The sequence below is a fragment of the Zonotrichia albicollis genome, chromosome 7, assembly GCF_047830755.1.
Source record: "Zonotrichia albicollis isolate bZonAlb1 chromosome 7, bZonAlb1.hap1, whole genome shotgun sequence".
In the NCBI taxonomy this organism is placed as follows: domain Eukaryota; kingdom Metazoa; phylum Chordata; class Aves; order Passeriformes; family Passerellidae; genus Zonotrichia; species Zonotrichia albicollis.
Window position 1 is genome coordinate 12,116,389 of NC_133825.1, and position 21,512 is coordinate 12,137,900.

Here is a 21,512-nt window from a genome sequence, read left to right on the forward strand (position 1 = left end):
ATACGTCTGGCTGCTCCAGCGACATACGTGGAGTCTGTGACCACATTCAAGGGCTCATGCAAATTAGACATTGCCCATACTACTGCTAACAATTCTAAGGTTTGTAGGCTGTCTGCAGGGTCTGCTGTAAGAAGTTGATGCTTCCATTGTCCTTTTTCTTGCCAAGTGACAGCAGCACTTCTTGATTTCTTCCCTGCGTCTGTGAAGTCTGTGGTGGCTCCTTCTATGGGTCGCTCTCTTCTCAGCGGCCGAGTGATCCAGTCCCATTCTGTCATCCATTGCAGGACCTTGGGCACTAACTTGCTTGTCTCCACCTTTGCAGATGATGTCAATAATGCTTCCTGTAATTCCACTGAATTAACCATGTACCAGTCCAGCGTCTCTTTTTCCATGGGTATCCTAATGGTGGCAGGTTCTCGACCGTCCACTTCAGTAATTCTGAGATGGCCTTTTTTGATCAACGCAGCCAATTGTTCAATATTTGAAAATATTGTTCTCTTATGTTGTAATGGTGGTGACAGCCATTCCAATACCCGTATCTCCCCCATTTTGTTTTCATATTGGGAGAGAGCGCCAAGCAGGTGACAAGGACTATTCCAGACGGTGAGGTCAATAGGGCAATCTAGCTGTCGATGAGACACATACCCTTGTTGTACACAATTACTGATTTGCTGTAGGGCAGTATGGTGTTCCTCTGTGAGGCATACGGGGTAGTGGGGTCAGTGCCCTTTAACAAGGGTCGTAGGGTCTCCCACAAGTGATTTGGTACTCCCACAATGGGTTTTAGCCACTGTAAGTCTCCTAGCAACTTTTGAGCATCATGTAGAGTCTTAATGTCCAAGTGCAGTTCTAATTTTTGGGGCACCACCGTTTGGTCCATTAGAGTCCATCTCAAATACTTCCATGGCTTCGTGGTCTGAAATTTCTCTGTGGCAATAGCAAGTGAGGCTGCTGCAAGAGTGTCTTTGATGCTGTCAACTTGCAAAGGGGAAAATGGCTGTTGCTGCGTGAACAAAATATCATCCATGTAATGATATATTATGGTAGCTGGCCACTGCTGATGTAATGTCTGTAATGCAGCGTCAACATAAAGCTGGCACAACGTGGGCGAATTGCGCATGCCTTGTGGAAGTGTCGTCCACTCCAATCTTTTGTCTGGTTCCCCATGATTTGTTGCTGGTAGGGTAAAGGCAAACCTCTTCATATCATCGGGATGCAGTCCGATAGTGAAAAAACAATCCTTTAAATCGATGATTAGAAGTGGCCAATCTTGAAGGATCATGGCTGTGTTCGGAAGACCAGGTTGCAAGGCCCCCATCGGTTCCATCTGGTCATTCACAGCTCGTAGATCGTTTACTAGGTGGTATTTCCCTGATTTCTTCTTGATCACAAAAATGGGTGTGTTCCAGGGACTCGTTGAGAGTTGTAAATGTCCCTGCTCATATTGTTCCTTCACCAATTCATGGGTATGTATAAGACTCTCCCCTTTTAAGGGCCATTGCTTAACCATCACTGGTGTATCTGTTTTCCAGGTGAGGGGAATGGGGAAAGTCTAAGCAATGGCAATTACCCCAAAGGGTGGTGATTGGTCAACACCACCCCCAGCTGTGTTAAAACATCCCTGCCAATCAGGCAAGAGACTGTAGGGGGCAACTGAACTACTGAAAACACAACAGACACTTGTTGCCCATCAATGCGCACTGACAGAGGCGGTGTTTTGCTTGCCAAAGTAAGTCCTCCTACTCCCGTGAACATGTTTGTTGATGGGAGCAGGGGCCAATGCTGTGGCCATGCTTCTGGCGATATAATGCTGGTGTCTGCTCCTGTATCCAATAATCCATAAAGGGTTATGCTCTGATGTCCATGGGTAATTTCAACTCTTTGTTTTGGCCTCTCTTGAAGATCTACAGTCAGGAGTGTAATACCAGTAGAGCCAAAACACTTTTCATCACGCTTCTGTCCAATAAGCGATGGAATACTCGATGTCATCTGTGGTAATGGTATCAATTGTGAAATGCATTGTCCTTTGGTTATCTTTATCGGGGAATAAGGGGTGTAAGCCATGATTTGTATTTCTCCAGTATAGTCCGCATCTATGACCCCAGGTAATACAAATAGTCCCAGCATAGATGTTGAAGAGCGTCCGAGCAATAAGGCTCCACATTTTTGTCCTTGTAGCGTGAGAGGGCCGTTTACTCCAGTTGGTATCCTTTCAGGGCGATTTGTCATTAATGTAACATCTACTGCTGCTATGTCCAAGCCGAGGCTCCCTGTTGTTGCTGGCTGCAGACAGGAGGTGGCGCTGATGTCACGGCGGCAACTTGTGTCTGGGCGCGGCCAGCGATCGCTCTCCGCCGACCGTTTCCCGATCGGTGCTGGCAAGCCGTAGTGTTGTGGGAGCTGGATAGGCAGTTTTGGCACCACAAGCCAGTTGCTCTGCATTCTCGGCGCATGTGTCCCCCATTGCCGCATCGGTAACATTTGAGGTATGTCCTTGAGCCTCCCTTCGTGACTGCCATTGAGCCATTTCGGAGAGGAGTAAGAGCGGCTAGCACTTGGTTTTGAGCGGATTCTGCTTGCTTTTGCAGCCCTACTCCTAATTCCTTTATTGCATCTACTAAAAATACTTGAGAGGCTGCTGGCTGTAATGCCATTCATTCTAATGCTTCCTCAATGGTCCAATTTGCTCCCAGAGTGGCTAGCACCCTTTGCGTGGCTGGATTGCTATTCTGTAAGGCACACTGTTTCAATAGCGCCCCCTTCATGAATTCTGCTACGCCAGCCTGGTCTATAGCCGCGGCTGCTTTGTCAATAAAACTCCCGAACGATTCCTCTCTCCCTTATTTTATGCCCATGTACGCCGGCAGCCCTCCTGGCTCTTTAACCCTTTCTATGGCCACACGTACCAACCGCATGGCTTCTCTGAGCTTATCTGCTCCTGATATCAACTGTGCCTCTGTGCGCAAATATGCCCCTAAGCCCATCATCCACCATCACCCCATGCAGCGGGTCCCCCTGAGCTCTCTCTGTCACAATCGACTCGTTAACTAAAGCCTGCCAATGTGCATAAAACAACAATTGCTGATGCTAAGTGAATATTAGCCGCACTATTCCCCTCAAATCATTCGGGCACAAAATTTGCGTATTAAAGAGATAATCCAGCATTTGCCTAACAGGTTCGCTTTTCACCCCGAACTGGCTGACTGTGGACCGCAACTGAGATAACAACTTCCAGTCTAAAGGGGTGTACTCCGCCAGATTCTGTGTATGGTTCCCCTGAGCATCAGATTGTGGCATGTATGTGACCGGGCAAGCTAGAGCGGTAGCCGCCTCCATTGCCTCATTATCCCCCATTTGCATTGCCTCTCTTGCCAGAGCAGCCCAAGCCTCTCTCCTTTGTTTGGCCATCTCCCACCATGGGTCACTGAGTGGCCCTGGGATAGGCTCTGGCTGTGCAAGAGTTCTGTGCTGTTGTCGCCTCTGCACAGGCCGTTCGAGTGGGGGAGGCGGCAAGCTCGGCTCACGCTCTTGGCGGGGGGGCAGCACGCTCAGTTCACGTTCCCTGCGGGAGGGCGGCGGGCTCTGCTCGCATCCCCCTCTCCCTCTAGCCCCCAGCTCATCCTCCTCCTCCTCCGACAGAGGAGGTGCAAACGGCCCCGCTGCGCCTGTAACCTGATCCTGCATTCCACCCTGTTGTGAATCCAATGGTATTAACACCTTGTTTACCGAAGGCGTGAGAGGATCGTCCTCACGACCATACCCTATATTCTTCTTATGAGCTTCTGTCGCCCTTTCTGCCGCCTTATGCTCAGAAACATGTTGCAGTAATGAGTTATGTACTACACGCCATAGCTTGCCCAATTTCTTTGCTGTTTTATCATCTTCTAACACCACCTCCCACAGTATATCCCCAAACTTTCTCCATTCAGCGAGTTTATGAACCGTGTGTGGGTTGAGAAACACGCCTCTAGCATAACCATAGGCTAGCAACCCTGGGAGCTCCTTTTTTAAATCTATACCTTTTACTCCTTGCCTTTCTAGATACGCGGCGAAGAGTTCATATGCTGCTTGCCTATCCATACCTTTTTTATTTTTCATGAGCGCTCTTGCAGCTTTTCAGGCTCCAGCAGCACGTAAATGGCTTGAGTCACAGGTGTGAGCCCCAAGGGTGCTTCAAAGGTCTGGCACTGTCTCGGCTGCGAACGAGACCCAGCTCCAACTTCCTTGACCGTGGCGTGCTCTTTTCCCTTTTTCTTTTATTTCAAGATGAGGGGTTCAACATTCGAGGTCACCATGCGTTGTAGGAAGGAGACCAGGACACCAGTTGGTACATCACAGGCCCGGTTTATTGAAGAAAGTATCAAACACTTATACAGCAAATAATAAGCTTATGAATATTCTGTAAGCCAAGCAATCTGTTGGTTAAACTATAGCATTAACTCATCCACATTCCTTTGAGCCTACGTTCTCTATCTCTCCTGCCTCACTGTCCATTTCTTTATCATATTTTGCAAGGATCAAGGACATAATATCTCGCACCTGCAAGATTTGGAACTAACCATGGTCTTGTACTTTTCCATTCTCTATCCTGCTACAGACGCAAAAAGGCCTCTGCCTGTCTCTGCCCTAGTTAGGACATCTTTCCCAAATTAATTCGGCTGTGTCCTCTCTCCTCAAGCCATTCTTTGACAAAACTCTCCACATCCAGATGCTAATTTTCTGTGCCAGCAAATTGCTGAAATGAGGCTGTGCAGGCATCTGAAACATTCCCGATCTGGGAACTGGCGGTGTCAGCAAACGCGAGATCGGGTTGCTCTAGGTGCCAGGTCTTTGCTTGGTTTTGGCTTTCTTTGCCAGCAGGTTGCTGCACTTGGGCTGTGCCAGAATAGGAAAATATCAAGATCTGGGAACTGGCAGTGCCAGCAAACACCACATTTCAGGAAGGACTGGATCTGGACCCGTTCCCTCCCTGCCTCCCTTCCTCAACAACGTGCCAGAGTGGCTGGAGAGCAGTCAGGCAGAAAGGGACCTGCAGGGACTGATGGACAGCAGGCTGGACATGGGCCAGCAGTGTGCCCAGGTGGCCAAGAAGGCCAATGGCTCCTGGCCTGGATCAGGAATGGTGTGGCCAGCAGGAGCAGGGCAGGGATTGTTCCCCTGTGCTCAGCACTGCTTGGGCAGCACCTCGAGTGCTGTGTCCACTTCTGGGCCCCCCAATTTAGGAAGGACATGGAGGGGCTGGAATGTGTCCAGAGAAAGGCAACAAGGCTGGGGAGGGGTCTGGAGCACAAGAGCTTTGAGGAGTGGCTGAGGGAGCACCTGGGGTTGTTTATCGTGGAGAAGAGGAGGCTCAGAGGAGACAAGGCAGTGTCAGGGCACAGGTTGGACTTGATGATCTCCATGGCCTGTTCCAACCTTGCTGATTCTGGGATTCTCTGAAACCACCCTTGGAGCAGCTGCAGGACGAGCCCTGGGCCTCCTCTTCAGGAGCTCCAGCAGCCCAGGTCCCCCAGCTTCTCCTGCCAGCCCCAAAGCCCATCCTGTCAGTCCTGCAGAGCCTCTGCAGCTTCTCCTCACAGCCCAGAACAGGGAGCCCCAGAGGCAGACACAGCAGCCCAGATGTGCCCCCATGGCCTGGGGTGCCTCTGCCAAGGGAGCAGCACCAGGCACTGCAGGAGCCTGCAGACAAGTGATCTGAAGGCCAAACCTCCTTAGCTCCTTCTGAAAGAGCAGGAACAGTTCCTCATTCCAATGTTGTGGAATGCTGGGCACCACAGCTCCAGGTGAGGACTGGACACAAGTTTGCTCCCACTGAGTGCTGTGATGGGTTCTGCAGGAGCTCTGGGCTCCTGTGCTTGCCAGGCACAATGAGGAGAGAAGGAGCCAAGTGCACTGATGTGGGAAATGGATTTGTAGAAAGATTTTAGGGCCTAGTAGAAGGTCCACAAAGTATGTGAGACAAGAAATGCTGACTTAAAAATTTCCGTGGAATAGGACAGATATTGTTGAGAGAGAAATGCAGCTGGAAAAAAGTTTCAAAAGATGGCCTTGCAAATAAGATTTTGGAAAAACTGAGCTATGAAAGATGCATTGTAGTGGGATCCACAAAGAGTATTTTTAACTAATTGGCTTTAAGGCATCTACAACATGGCATGGCAAAAGGCTGATAGACCAAGAAACGCTTATAATGTATTATAATTAGGAAGCAGTTGGCTTCTGATTGTGATGGCATGAATAATAACATCTGTATTGTCTCATCCTTCTCATGAGACTGAAAATGGAATAAAAGTTTTTAAAACACCTCTCAGTTCCCCCATCTCTAGGTCAAGAAAAGAGTATTATCCAACACACTGACACACCTTTGCCCTGAGCATAACCCAGCCTGGACCAAACACACTGAAAGGTTTCCCCTGTGGCCCATGTCTCGAAAGATCAGGTCTGCTGTTTGACAGCTCAGGTTGGGTTGGTATCAAGGAGTTCCCTCAGAAATACTGGGTTTGTCTTCCTCTGTGCCTTCCCCTCAGCAGCCTTGGGGATGCTCCTGTGTGAAGCCATCTGTCTCTCATAGTTTGAGACAACTTCAAACCGGATATTGTGCAATAAATTGTTTCATCTAAAGTGTTCCAACAATCCCTTTCCAGCAATAGGAAATTATTCTTAATAGATGAAAGTGGAAAACCCCCAACAGTTTATTAACAAACAGAATCCCCGCATGACATGTGTTACAAGAAGGCGCTGGGTTCTCTCTCGGAAGAACAGGAGCTGTCACGGAGCAGTTCCAGCAGCTGATGGAAGCTCGGGGGCTCGTCCGGCGTCAGCTTTCTCCCATGGCAGAGCTCCAAGGAGCAGGCAGGGCAGTGAAGCAGCCCCTCGCTGCCTTTTCTCCCCGGCGTGGCTCAGCTCACAGACTCTCGGGCTGGGAGCGGGGCCGCTCCGCTCCTGCCGGTATTGAAGTTGGAGGGAGACAACCCACCTTGCGTTGGTCAGCCATCGACTCCGATTTATTAATCAATCAGGCACCTTTTATAACAGTGTTAAACAAGTTCATGCATATTGCAAAATCTGAGCTCACAATAGGTCAGAGATAACATACCAACCCCTCCTTATGTTTCCAATACCAAGATTTGGGTTCTCAAAATTATTCTTGCTTTCCCAAAACAGCCAAAGATAGAACATCCACTTGTTATGAGAAAGCTGCCTGAGAACTCTGATGTGCAAGGCTCTCAAGGCCTTCATGTTTGTCACTTTTACCTGTAATTAAAAATAACCTGAGAACCTCTGCTGTTCACAGAAACAGGCTGTGAGAACCTGCTTCTCACAGCTGCCTTCTAGGCCATCCCTGAAAAAATCTCCAACACATGTTGTTATGAAAGTGCCTTAAGACAGGGGGGTTTGGTTCTTTTTGAGAGCAATTCGTGAAATATATATGACATTTGAATTCATGAAATTCGAATAATGTAAAGTACTTTGCACAGTCTCTCTTGTATAGAGAGAGCCAGAGGCTATGTACAAATCACAAACGGGAAAGGCACTGCTGTGGAACGTGCCTTGAGCTGTTTTATTTTTCAGCATCAGTCTCATTACATGGTTATGACAATGCAAAGATGCCAGCAGCTCACATCCCAGGCAGCAGACAAAGAACTTAATAGTACAACTTACTTCATAAGTTTTTTCACCAATCACACAATGCAAAAGCATATTGACAGCAGTTCTATCCAACCACTATAAGCACAGGTACCTTTGGTTAAACAATGCTTGCTTATTTCAAATAAAATACCTGCTTGTAAGCCTTAAAACACAATGCACAGAGCTCCATTATTAAGCTTCAAACTTCCTAATATCTTGCTAGATAAACTTTTCTGTAGCTTAGGGAGTTTTTCTAGACAAGCATTAATACACAGACCATTGTCCTATTTGTCCTTGCTTTTCTACTTTTTAATAATTTTTCTGCTGACATATCTCATGGCTACTGCTTAGCTCTAATCACAGTTCTGCTGTCTCTGAGGCCTGCCTTTTGCAGCTTTCCCAAAACCCTCTGATTTTGTGGATTCCCACACAGAACACAAGTTCAGCTATTTTAAATCAAATGCTCACTGATGTAGATAATATTAGACATGGCACACTGCAAAATAGAGGTGCTATAGATTTTTCCTGTTAGCACATGGGCACAGGTGTGAGAATTTTGAAGGAATGTGTTTTATGAACCTCTCTTCCATTCACAGGAAACTCAAACAACTAGAAGACAACATGAAGAAATTGACACTGAATGATTGGGGCTTGGATGAATGGTTTGAGGGATGGGGAATAACTGGATTATTGAAAGATACCTTAAAGGGAGCTTTTTTATTACTAGTAGTTATTATTATATTGCTTTGTGCTATTCCATGCATAGTGAAATTGGTGACCCGCTTGGTAGAAAATACAGTGAAAAGGGTTTGGCTGGTGCAAGAAGAAGAAGAGGGAATTGTAGCAATGTACCTGAACAACTTAGGCCACACTGTGCATGAGCCATGTTGCTTGTAGTCGTTCTCATCAGAGCCCTCTGGAATTCACTACAGTTACTAAGACATAAACTGTGCTAAATGAAGAAAGAAAAGGCTGAGAAACAGAATACCAAGACCGAAAGAACTCGATAACAGAGGGCTGTGAACTACCTGGACTGGAACCAATCACATACACTGCAAAGTGAGTGCAGAACACAAGGAAAAGAGAGAGGCACCAATGAAGAAGAGCGTGATCAGTGTATGCAGTAGGGTTAGAATGTATAAATAAGTGCATAATGTAAAAAATAAATGGCTTCTGCTTAATCATACTGGTTAGCAGTATGGGAGTCCTGTTTTCCCACAATGGGTGCCTGGGAAGGAGGGAGGATTCTTTTCCATAAAAAGGAAAGCACTGGGCCAGGAGCAGGAGATAAGTGACCCTTGCAGGGCTGGGGCCTCATTGCCTCCTTGTGTCTGCTCAGCAGCCTGGCAGGGGCCGCCCCATGCTCCTGACCTTGCCATTGCACATCCCCACATGCCAGTGCCTATCCCAGGAAGAGCCCTGAGCAAGGAGGGAGGGACAGGATCTGACTGGCCAGGGGCTGGGGCTCAGGCCTTGGCCCTTTGCATTCCTCAAACACCTCCAGGTGTGCTCAGCACAGAGACATCTTTGCCTTGTTTGTCCCCAGCTGTCATCACTGCCGCCAGTGTTCTGCTCTAATGGGAACCTGGGGACACTTTCTCAGTCGTGTCCCTCTGTGGTACACATTATAACTTCATGAAACTTTGGAGTTTCAATTAAACTTTGAGTTCTTGAGAAGTTTCCTGAACACTTTCTCAGGGACTGAGTCTGATGTAAACAACACCAAAGCCCCAAGAGGCTCATTAAATTCCTTGTGCTGTGTCTGTGCTACTGAGCTTTAAAGGAACAGCTCTTCCCAGGGCCAGCTCCTCTCCCAGCCCAGCAGGGCTGAGGGCTCTGCCTGCAGGCACTGAGGGGACAGGAGCCAGGCAGAGACAGGCTGAAGGCAATCAGGATTGGGAAGACATTGAGCTGAGACTTCACTTGGAGAAAGATCTTCACAGCCCTGTGCATGGTGAGCGTGTGGGTGCAGGGCAATGTCCCCTGTGCTCCTGGAGGGATCTCCTGAAGCCAGCACACCCCACAGCCTGGGGGAATGTGTCAGTAGGACTCTCCCAATTTCTCTGTGGCAGAGGAGGAGGAGGAGGATGTGCTGCAGAGCGGGGCTGCCCTGGGCACTGTCAGAGGACAGGGCAGGACAGCTCCTGCTGCCAGGGATGGCTGCAGGGGGTGAAGCTGGGGCTGCAGCCAGGGCTGCCCAGGGCTGTCCTGCAGAGCAGCTCCTGCAGCCCTCAGGGCTCTTGGCCAGCCCAGGGCATGTGCCACCTGCCAGGGGCACCACTCAGCCTGCCTGGCAGCTCCCCATGGGCACTGCAGGGGAGAAGTTGGAGGCTGAAGGAGCCACCCCCATCAGGGCAGATTCCTCCTGCTCTGGAGATGGTGCTGCATGGCCAGGGCTGCTCTCAGCTTTCTCCTAAAGGGAAGGGAAAGGGGCTGTCAGCTTTGGCTGTGTCACTGAGGCTCCTGCACTGTCACCCTGGGCATCAGCAGATGGGCCTCAGATCTCCCTCAGAAAGTGCCTCCTCAGCCTCTTCTCCCTACAGGCAGCAGCAGCAGCACCTTGGCTTGCAGCATCTCTGTTTGTCTGCCCTGCCCTTAAGGCCCTGCTGCCAGGGAGATGCCCCTGGCAGTGCCCTGTGCTGGGAGGGGTCTGCAGAGCAGAGCTGAGCCCCCAGGGCTGGGCTGGGCTCTGGCAGCACTGGCAGGGACAAGGCTTGTATAGAGAGAACCAGCTCCCAGTAGGCACAACTCCAGGCAGCAGAGAGCCAGGCCAGCCCTTGGTATCCCTCCAGCCAACAGCATAAAGGAAGAGTGTAGGGTTTGGAGAGATTGATTTTGAAACTGGAGTGTTCAAAAAGGCCACGTTATTTATAACAAAAGTTATAAATATTTCCATTCTGTACTAGAGGGAGGTGAAATGAGCAAAGGGCAGCTGTGTAGGATGAGCAGCTCTGACTGTTCTGGGGCACAGGGAGGCCTGTTTTCCCTCTGGGCTCCCCAGTGTTCAGGCTGAGAGCAATGCCAAGAACAGGATTTCTGTCCTTTCTTAAAAACACACAGTTACTTAGCAGCCGAATTCTAAACTCAAAAAAAAAAAAAAAAAAGTAAATGAAATTTCCACAAAGAAAGAAAAGAAATTTTTATTGCTTGTGTAAGAAAATAGCATAGGACTGACTCAAAGTAATTTGTCCAAATTGTCAATGTGTCTTTAAACAGCTCACAATGTCCATAATGAAGAAATGTCCAACAGCAGCTCCATCAGGCACTTCCTCCTGCTGGCATTGGCAGACACGCGGCAGCTGCAGCTCCTGCACTTCTGCCTCTTGCTGGGCATCTCCCTGGCTGCCCTCCTGGGCAACGGCCTCATCATCAGCGCCGTAGCCTGCAGCCACCACCTGCACACGCCCATGTTCTTCTTCCTGCTCAACCTGGCCCTCAGCGACCTCGGCATGATCTGCACCACTGTCCCCAAAGCCATGCACAATTCCCTCTGGGACACCAGGAACATCTCCTACAAAGGATGTGCTGCACAGCTCTTTTTTTTTGTGTTTTTTATGTCATTAGAGGTTTCCCTCCTGACCATCATGAGCTACGACTGCTACGTGTCCATCTGCAAACCCCTGCACTACGGGACCCTCCTGGGCAGCAGAGCTTGTGCCCACATGGCAGCAGCTGCCTGGGCCAGTGCCTTTCTCTATTCAATGCTGCACACAGCCAATACATTTTCCCTGCCCCTGTGCCATGGCAATGCCCTGGGCCAATTCTTCTGTGAAATCCCCCAGATCCTCAAGCTCTCCTGCTCAAAATCCTACCTCAGGGAACTTGGGCTTCTTGCTGTAAGTGTCGGTGTAGCGTCAAGCTGCTTTGTGTTCATTGTTTTCTCCTATGTGCAGATCTTCAGGGCTGTGCTGAGGATCCCCTCTGAGCAGGGACGACACAAAGCCTTTTCCACCTGCCTCCCTCACCTGGCCGTGGTCTCCCTGTTTCTCAGCACTGCCTTTTTAGCCTACCTGAAGCCCCCCTCCATCTCTTCCCCATCCCTGGATGTGGTCCTGTCAGTTCTGTACTCGGTGGTGCCTCCAGCCCTGAACCCCCTCATCTACAGTCTGAGGAACCAGGAGCTCAAGGCTGCAGGGTGGGCACTGATTACTGGATGCTTTCAGAAACATTAAACTACTGGCCTATTTCTGCCAATCACTTGTAATAAAAGTAATCTTCAATACTTTTTGTTAGTTTCACTTTGCAGGTTCTTTATCTTTGTTTTAATTTTAAAATATTGTTTACAAAGTGATGTCATTGTTTGTGCCATTTCTCATTTTGTTTCCCTTCTCCTTTACTGTGACCCACAACCTGTTTCTATGAGGAGCTGTGCTCTCAGTGTCTGTAAGTGAACTAAAGGATCTCCCAGGAAAGTTTTCACCAGAGATGCCCCTTTTTGTTGCCTTCTCTGGAGCTGCAGCAGCAATGTCTGTGTGCAGAGCTGGGGCAGATCAGTGCTGGCCCAGCAGCTGTGCCCAGCAGCAGCAGCACTTGGTGTTGCCAGTGCTGCTGCCATGGCCCTGCCCCGCTGCCCTGGTGGCCCTGGTGTTGCTGTAGGGCCTGAGTGCTCTCGGGGCCGGGCACAGTCCTGGGGGTGGCAGTGCCGGGGCTGCAGCAGGGACAGGCCATGGGCACGGCTGGGGCAGCGCTGACGCCTCAGGCCAGGGCCTGGGGGCTCCAGGCTCCTTGCCCAGGCTCTCTCAAGAACACACCCAGGCCAATGTTCAGCACAGAAAAGCGCCGTGAGCAGCCCCAGGCTGGCCGTGGGCAGGCTGGGGGCAAACAGCATGGCTGGGGCTCTGCAAGGGCCCTGGGGCAGACGGGAAGGAGCAGCAGAGCAGGGACTGATCCATCTCCAGTGTGCTGGACAGCCCAGGGCAGCGTCCCAGAGCGTCCTCATGGGGCTGCCAACAACATCCCCCCTCTGCAGCCCTGGCCTCTCCCCCAGCTCACACAGGTGCCCCATCCTTGCAGGCACAGACACGTCAGCACTGGCTCAGCAGCCCCTGTTTGCATTGCACAGAGCAAGGGGAACACCCCCATGCTGTTGGTGTGGGGACATGAACCTGAGGGAGCACAAATGCCATCAGCCCCTGGGGCCAGCAAGGGCTGGGGGATGGCAGGGAAACCACTCAGGTTTGTTTTGACAAACCTTTGAGATCATCAAGTCCAACCTGCATCCTAATACTGCCTTGTCTGCCCTGAGCCTTCTCTAGATCATATAACCCCAGCTCCTTCAGGTCTTTTTCACCAGATTTCTGTTCCAGACCCCTCACCAGCCTTGTTGCCCTTCTCTGGACACGCTCAAACCCCTCCATGTCCTGCCTAAATTGGGGCCCAGAACTGGACACAGCACTCGAAGTGTGGCCTCACCAGTGCCAAGTGCAGGGGAAGAATCCCTGCCCTGCTCCTGCTGGCCACACCATTCCTGATCCAGGCCAGGAGCCATTGGCCTTCTTGGCCACCTGGGCACACTGCTGGCCCATGTCCAGCCTGCTGTCCATCAGTCCCTGCAGGTCCCTTTCTGCGTGGCTGCTGTCCAGCCACTCTGTCCCCAGCCTGTAGCACTGCAGGGGTTGTTGTGGCCAAAGTGCAGGACCCGGCACTTGGACTTGTTCAGCCTCACCTTGCTGGATTTGGGCCCTGGATCCAGCCTGTCCAGGACCCTCTGCAGAGCCCTCCTACCCTGCAGCAGATCCACACTCACACCCAGCTTGGTGTCATCTGCAGATTTGCTGATGCTGGACTCAGTCCCTTCATGCAGATCATCAGTGCAGACATTGAAATCCATGCTGGCTGGCTCTGACCCTTCAGCCATCCTGTGGGTGCCCTGGGATGGCACTCAGGGTGATCTGTTCCATAACCTTGCTGGGCACCCAGGTCAGGCTGACAGGCCTGGAGTTCCCCAGCTCCTCCTTCCAGCCCTGCTTGGGGATGGGCTCACCTGGACTGGCACCTCCAGTCCTCTGGGACCTCCCTGCTGAGCCAGGACTGATGGTGAATGATGGAGAGCCGCTTGGGGAGCTCATCCACAGCTCCCTCATCCCCCTGGGATGGATCCCATCTGCTCCCAGAGACACCTGTGAGCATCTGAGTGGCTCAGCAGGTCCCCAGCTGCTTCCTCCTGGATTACAGGGGGGCTGCTCTGCTCCCTGTGCCTGGTAGCTTTCATCTGGGAGCAATAGAATAAATATCTTGTATCTCAGATATACGGGATTTTGGGGGAAGAATCCCAATTTCAGCCCAAGAGCACCTGGATGAGAAGGCCAGATCTTTCCCTCGGGAAGGAAAGGATAAAGCCCCAGTTTTTCCAGGGCAGATTAGAAGCTACCACCAGAGGCCAAATTGAACCACGCCTGTATGTCCTTGCAGCTTTTGTCCAGGAGAAACCTTTGCATGTAGGGAATTTTAAAGAAGTACCAATTTTGTCCGGAGCTGTGAGCAGAGGCTGAGGGAGCTGGGCTTGTCCAGCCCGGAGCAGGGAAGGCTGAGGGGCTCCTCATGCCAGCCTGGCAGTGCCAGCCAGGAGGGAATGGAGAATTGTCATGGGGTGACAGCCTTTATCCCAATATCGTGTGTTGTGTCTGGCAGCTGTGCCTTCCCCCCACCGCCTCCCCCGGCCGTCTAGCTGCGGCGGGATGGGGGGGGGGGGGTGTGACCAGGCACTTTTGCTTTTGGCTTTGCTGCTTGGCTTGGCTAGCTGCTTGCTTGATTGCTTTCTTGCTTGCTTTCTTTCTGCTTTTTGCGCTGTATTTTTTTTTTTCCTTTTCTTTTGTTCTCTCTTTCTTACCCTCCCCTGAAGATACTGGACCGGCTCCGGACCTGACCTGAGAGCTCCATGACACCCGAAGCCTGCGACAGAAGCTCGGCGCCCTTCACAACACAGTCTGGTCCCTTTTCTTTTCTTGTGTTGGGGAGTGTTCTTTTTGTTACTTGTAAATAAAATAGGTTTTGTTTTCCACTTTGCTCCTCCGAGGAATTCCTTCCCGAACCCGGTGTTGGAGGAGGGGTGGTTGGAGGTTTGTTTTGTTTTGGGGGGCTCCCTTTTGGAGATTTCCCCCTAATTTGTCCTAAACCAGGACAGTATACTTTTTGGTGCGTTGGCCGGGAAATTCGGAGGCCAAAAACAGTGGAAAAAAAACCTATAACAATAATATTTTGGTTTTGGTTGTTTTGTGGGCATATTGGTGATTCATAATGTCATTTGGAGTGGAAGCTTGCTGGTTTTTCTGGTCCCTAGGGGCTTTTGAAGTTTTAATATCTTTGTGGTCCCTGGGGTTATTTCCTTACCCAAAAATAGCTCTGATGTTGTCCCTAATAAGTAGCTTTTGTAAGCGGGGGGCACTAACCAGAATAATCATTGTGCTGGCCTTATGTGTGATGATGTGTCGGATAACAATGCTGGACTTTATTTCAGGAATGTATGGATTGTTGTCATGGCTGTGTACTCAGTTTGTTTGGGGAGAAGAGGGGGAAGGGGCTTTTCAGCCTTTGTCTTCCTTCTTCTCCTACAAATTGTTGACATCTCTATTAGAAAATACTGAATTTCCCCTGAGTTTGAAAGAAACCATCTTTCTGGCATTTAATTTATTAAGCCTTTTCTATACTGTCTGGAGTGTATATAAAATGAAAGCTGAGATTTCTAGAGGGGTTAGAGAGACTCCTGATTCAGGAGTAAAACAAAGCAGGAAAAATCTTGACTGGAGTGGGAAATGGGAGGATATGGGCCAGACTTTAAAGGAATTTTCTGATCCTATAGACTGGGACTTTCCATCTGATCAAATTCAGAATCCAGTCGAGGTGGCAAAGTATTTGAGAGAGAAGTGCCATGGTAATACTAAGGAAGAAAGGATTACTGCAGTGAGCTGGGCCTTGGCGTTTGTTTACCGTACTCTGCTAGATACTGTGGAGCAGCAGATAGCAGAAAGGGAACAGGGAGATAAGTTAGTTACTATCCCAGTGACCCAGGCTGCAGCTAACATCCCAGGCTCCAGGCTAGCAGCTGAATCAGACAATAGGCCCCAAACCATGGCTGTTGCAGCTAATACAAGAGGTGGAAAGTGTAAAGGCAAGACCGATCGAAAGGTGGAGGATGATGAGGATGATGTGACCGATCGAAAGGTGGAGGATGATGACGATGATGCAGAAGAAGGACCCTCACCAAAATCAGGGGCCACATCAAGGGGCACAGAATCTGGAGCTAATATGGACTCCTTTTCTCTGAAGGACCTCAGAGGCCTAAGAAAGGATTACAGCCGACAACCTGATGAATCTATAATTAGTTGGTTAGTCCGCCTTTGGGATGCTGCAGGGGAGGTTACGATTTTGGATGGTACTGAAGCGAGGCATTTGGGATCCCTGTCACATGATCCTGCCATCGATCAAGGTATGATGAGGGGGGCTAACCCTCACAGCCTCTGGGAACGGGTCCTAAGAAGCGTAGCAGAACGGTACCTGTGTACGGATGATCTCTATATGCAGCAGACACAGTGGAAGACCATAGAACAGGGGATCCAACGCCTGAGAGAGATGGCGGTGGCAGAGCTCGTTTTCTCAGATGACACAACAACTAGGAATCCGTACCTGGTACCATGCACTCCTGTAATGTGGAGGAAATTTGTGTGACTTGGGCCATCTGAATATGCTTCTGCCCTAGCAATAATGAAGCGAGATGATACATATGAGACTGTGCTCGATATGGCAAAGAAGCTTCGAGCGTACGCAGATGCTGTGCATGGCCCAACTCATGCCAGAATTGCAGCAGTGGAAACCCAACTGCAGAAATTAGAGGACAAAATAGAGGAGAATCATAAGAAACTCCGGGAAGAGATTAAGGAGGACCTTATTCAAATCTCAGCTGTACAAATTAGAAGCCCTGGTGTCCAACGCTGGCTCTCCTTTGATGGGGAGAGAAGGTACATCCCACGGGCTGAGTTATGGGTTTTTCTGCGTGAGTCTGGAGAAGACATGAGGAGATGGGATTGAAAACCCACCGCTGCTTTGGCACAACGGGTGTGTGATTTGAAGAAAAGAGAAAGTATCACCAAAAAGATAGCAGCTCCGGTCGCTCGTAGCCGAGATGTTAAGTATGATGATGACGATGACATGTCCGATCCCCTTGAAGGAACTTCTAAGGCATATGCCCAAGGAAAGAAGGACAATCTGGCTTAGAGGGGCCCTGCCTCCAGCCAGGAAGAGGCACGGGAGAACCGGGTTTTTTGGAAGGTGTGGATCAGATGGCCTGGCACATCAGAGCCACAAGACTATGAAGCATTGGTTGATACTGGATCACAATGTACCTTAATGCCATCGGAACACGTGGGGACAGAACCTGTTTCCATTGCTGGAATGACGGGGGGATTACAACAGTTGACTTTGTTGGAAGCTGAGGTGAGCTTGACTGGGAAGGAGTGGCAGGAACATCCGATTGTGACTGGTCCAGAGGCTCCGTGTATTTTGGGCATAGACTTCCTCCGGAATGGCTATTACAAAGATCCTAAGGGATTCAGGTGGGCTTTTGGAATAGCTGCAGTGGAGATAGAGGGTATTAAACAATTGAATACCTTGCCTGGACTATCAGAGAACCCATCTACAGTAGGACTCTCGAAGGTAGAGGAGCAGCGAGTGCCAATTGCCACCTCAACAGTGCACCGCAGGCAGTACCGGACGAATCGAGATGCCGTGATCCCCATCCACAAGATGATTCGAGAGCTGGAGAGCCAAGGGGTGGTCAGTAAAACCCACTCACCCTTTAACACCCCTATCTGGCCCATGCGAAAGTCTGACGGAGAATGGAGATTGACTGTGGACTATCGTGCCTTGAATGAAGTGACCACCACTGAGTGCAGCTGTACCGGACATACTGGAACTGCAGTACGAGCTGGAGTCCCAGGCAGCAAAGTGGTACGCGACCATTGATATAGCTAACGCGTTTTTCTCCATCCCTCTGGCAGCAGAATGCAGGCCTCAGTTTGCTTTTACATGGAGGGGAGTGCAGTATACCTGGAACCGATTGCCCCAGGGGTGGAAACACAGTCCTACCATCTGTCATGGACTGATCCAGGCTGCACTAGAAGAGGGTGAGGCTCCAGAACATTTACAATATATTGATGATATCATTGTTTGGGGGAACACGGCAATAGAAGTGTTCGAGAAAGGAGAGAAGATAATTCATACTCTCCTGGAAGCCGGATTTGCCATTAAGAAGAGCAAAGTCAAGGGACCTGCCCGAGAAATTCAGTTCTTGGGGGTGAATTGGCAGGATGGACGTCGTCAGATTCCTGCGGATGTTATTAACAAAATCACTGCTATGTCCCCACCAACTGATAAGAAGGAAACACAAGCTTTCTTAGGTGCTATAGGTTTCTGGAGGATGCACATCCCTGAGTATAGTCAGATTGTGCGACCCCTTTATCTGGTTACCCACAAGAAGAACAACTTCCATTGCGGCCCTGAGCAGCAGCAAGCTTTCGTCCAGATCAAGCAGGAGATCGCTCATGCTGTAGCCCTTGGTCCAGTCAGGACAGGATCAGATGTGAAGAACGTGCTCTACTCTGCAGCCGGGAGCCATGGTCTGTCCTGGAGCCTTTGGCAAAAGCTACCTGGTGAGACCCGAGGCGGACCATTGGGATTTTGGAGTCGGAGCTACAGGGAGTCTGAAGATAACTATACTCCAACAGAAAAGGAAATCTTGGCCGCCTATGAAGGAGTCCAAGCCGCCTCGGAGGTGATTGGTACAGAGGCGCAACTCCTTCTGGCACCCCGACTACTGGTGCTGGGATGGATGTTCAGAGTAAAGGTTCCCTCTACCCACCATGCCACCAGTGCTACTTGGAGTAAGTGGATTGCCCTCATTATGCAGCGCGCTCGAATTGGGAAGTTAAATCGCCCTGGGATTCTGGAAATAATTACAAATTGGCCCGAAGGTGAAAGCTTTAGTGTCGCAGATGAGGAACAAGAGCCAGTGACCCGGGTTGAGGAAGCTCCGCCATACAATCAGTTGCCAGTAGAAGAAACACGTTACGCTCTATTCACTGATGGTTCTTGTCGCGTCATAGGGATGAAACAGAGGTGGAAAGCATCTGTATGGAGTCCCACTCGACGGGTTGCAGAGGCTACTGAAGGAGAGGGTGAATCCAGTCAATTTGCTGAAATCAAAGCTATTCAACTGGCCCTAGGTATTGCAGAGAGAGAGAGGTGGCCAAGGCTCTATTTGTATACCGATTCTTGGATGGCAGCCAACGCTCTATGGGGATGGCTGAAGAGATGGAAAGAGGCCAACTGGCAGCGCAGAGGAAAACCAATTTGGGCTGCAGAAGAGTGGAAGGATATCGCTACTCGGTTAGAGAAGTTACCTGTGAAGGTTCACCATGTAGATGCCCACGTCCCCAGAAGTAGAGCTAATGAAGAGCAGCAAAACAACCAGCAAGTACATCAGGCTGCAAAGATAGGGGAGTTGAAGATAGATCTCGACTGGGAGCATAAGGGAGAGTTATTCTTAGCACGATGGGCCCATGATGCCTCAGGCCACCAGGGTAGAGATGCCACCTATAAGTGGGCACGAGACCGAGGGGTGGATCTAACCATGGACAGTATCTCTCAGGTTATTCGTGACTGTGAGACGTGCGCTGCCATTAAGCAGGCCAAGCGACTGAAGCCCCTGTGGTATGGGGGGCGGTGGTCTAAGTACAAATACAGGGAGGCCTGGCAGATTGATTACATCACACTGCCTCAAACCCGCCAGGGCAAGCGCTATGTACTAACCATGGTGGAAGCCACCACAGGATGGTTGGAAACCTACCCTGTGTCTCATGCTACAGCCCGTAACACTATCTTGGGCCTTGAAAAGCAGGTCCTTTGGAGGCACGGTACTCCCGAGAGAATTGAGTCGGATAATGGAACTCATTTTAAAAACAATCTTATTAATACTTGGGCTAGGGAACATGGCATCGAGTGGGTATACCATATCCCCTATCATGCACCAGCTGCAGGGAAAGTGGAAAGGTAAAATGGATTGTTAAAAGCCACCTTAAAGGCATTGGGTGGGGGGTCTTTAAAAAACTGGGAGCAGCATTTGGCAAAGGCTACCTGGTTAGTTAACACTCGAGGTTCCACCAACCGAGCGGGTCCTGCTCAGTCTGAGCTCCTTAATATTGTAGATGGGGATAAAGCCTCAGTGGCCCATGTCAGAGGTTTGTTGGGAAAGACAGTATGGATCAACCCTGCCTTGAGTACAGACAAACCCATCTGTGGGATTGTCTTTGCTCAAGGACCAGGTTATACATGGTGGATAATGCAGAAAGATGGAACAACATGGTGTGTACCTCAGGGAGACCTGATTGTGGGATGAGACTCATATATGAATGTCATTGTTTGTTGAATGTGAGACAGAAGGAAACTGTAAGTGTCAAAGGTCTGAGCAAGTAAGAGGAGAGGAATGCGTAAGTGTCAAAGGTGTGAGTAAGTGAAATGAAAGTTTTTTATTGTATGTTCACGATATGGGATAAGGGGTGGAGTGTCGTGGGGTGACAGCCTTTATCCCAATATCATGTGTTGTGTCTGGCAGCTGTGCCTTTTCCCCCCCCCCTCCCCGGCCGTCTAGCTGCGGCGAGATGGGGAGGAGGGGGGGGGGTGACCAGGCACTTTTTGCTTTTGGCTTTTGCTGCTTGGCTTGGCTAGCCGCTTGCTTGCTTGCTTGCTTTCTGCTTTTTGCGCTGTTTTTTTTCCCCTTTTCTTTTGTTCTCTCTTTCTTACCCTCCCCTGAAGATACTGGGCCAGCTCTGGACCTGACCTGAGAGCTCCAGGACACCTGGAGCCTGCGAGAGAGAAGCTCAGCACCCTTCACAACACAGTCTGGTCTCTCTTCTTTTCTTGTGTTGGGGAGTGTTCTTTTGTTACTTGTAAATAAATAGGTTTTGTTTTCCACTTTGCTCCTCCGAGAAATTCCTTCCCGAACCCGGCGTTGGGGGAGGGGTGGTTGGAGGTTTGTTTTGTTTTGGGGGGCTCCCTCTTGGAGAGTTCCCCTAATTTGTCCTAAACCAGGACATGTTCCCATGGCAACTCCTGCCAAGGTGTTGTCTGTCATTTGGTTACCTTGGTTACTCCCACCACAGTTTATGTCAATCCTCTCTGTTATATAATTTCCTCTCCCCTGTGTTTCCTTAGATGTGAATTTGTTCTCCTCCCTGGGCCCAGTCAATCACTCCCCACTCCTCCCAAGCCTCCAGAATCTTCTTCTACCTGGGAGTTATGGTTGGCTGGGGCTCCGGGGCCCCTCCCTTATAATGTAACTATTGGTTTCTCCCCAGTGCCTATTATGCTAAGTCCACTCCCCTACCTTCCCCTATTGGTCCTTTGTAAACCCCTCCGTGAGATCCCTCCTCCCCTTTAAAACCCTGCTGCACGTTTTGTTCTCGGTCACTCGCTGGTAGATGTGTTGGATTCCACACCTTGATGTCTGTCACTCCCTGGTTGACAATAAATCTGACAAGTCCCCAGTGAGTGTCCGGACTCTTTACTGTCATCGGCCAGCAGTGATTCCGTCCGCTGTGAGCACAGCCCGAAGCCTTCTGACGCCGAGGGGTGCTCACACATTTGCAGTTGAGTGTTGGCCACCCTCCTGCCAGCCAGACACCTGACTTTAAGGCCACACCTTGCTGTAAATCTTGACTCCATGTTTCAGAAGGCTGATTTATTATTTTATAATATATTAAAAGAAAATGATATATTAAAATTATACTCAAAGAATAGAAGAGAGGATTTCATCAGAAGGCCAGCATGGAATAGAAAAGAATGATAACAAAAGCTCGTGACTCTCAGAGAGTCCGAGCCAGCTCACTGTGATTGGC

The 21,512-nt window shown here is 49.9% G+C and overlaps 1 protein-coding gene across 1 annotated transcript in view; it reads right to left on the minus strand.

The window, feature by feature from the left end:
• LOC102071274 (uncharacterized) overlaps positions 1-21,512 on the minus strand; it is a 242,938-nt gene that overhangs the window by 74,997 nt on the left and 146,429 nt on the right. The window contains exon 3 of the mRNA XM_074544179.1: positions 11,563-11,578. Coding sequence (XP_074400280.1) covers positions 11,563-11,578 — 16 coding nt within the window. The remainder of the gene's footprint in view (positions 1-11,562; positions 11,579-21,512) is intronic.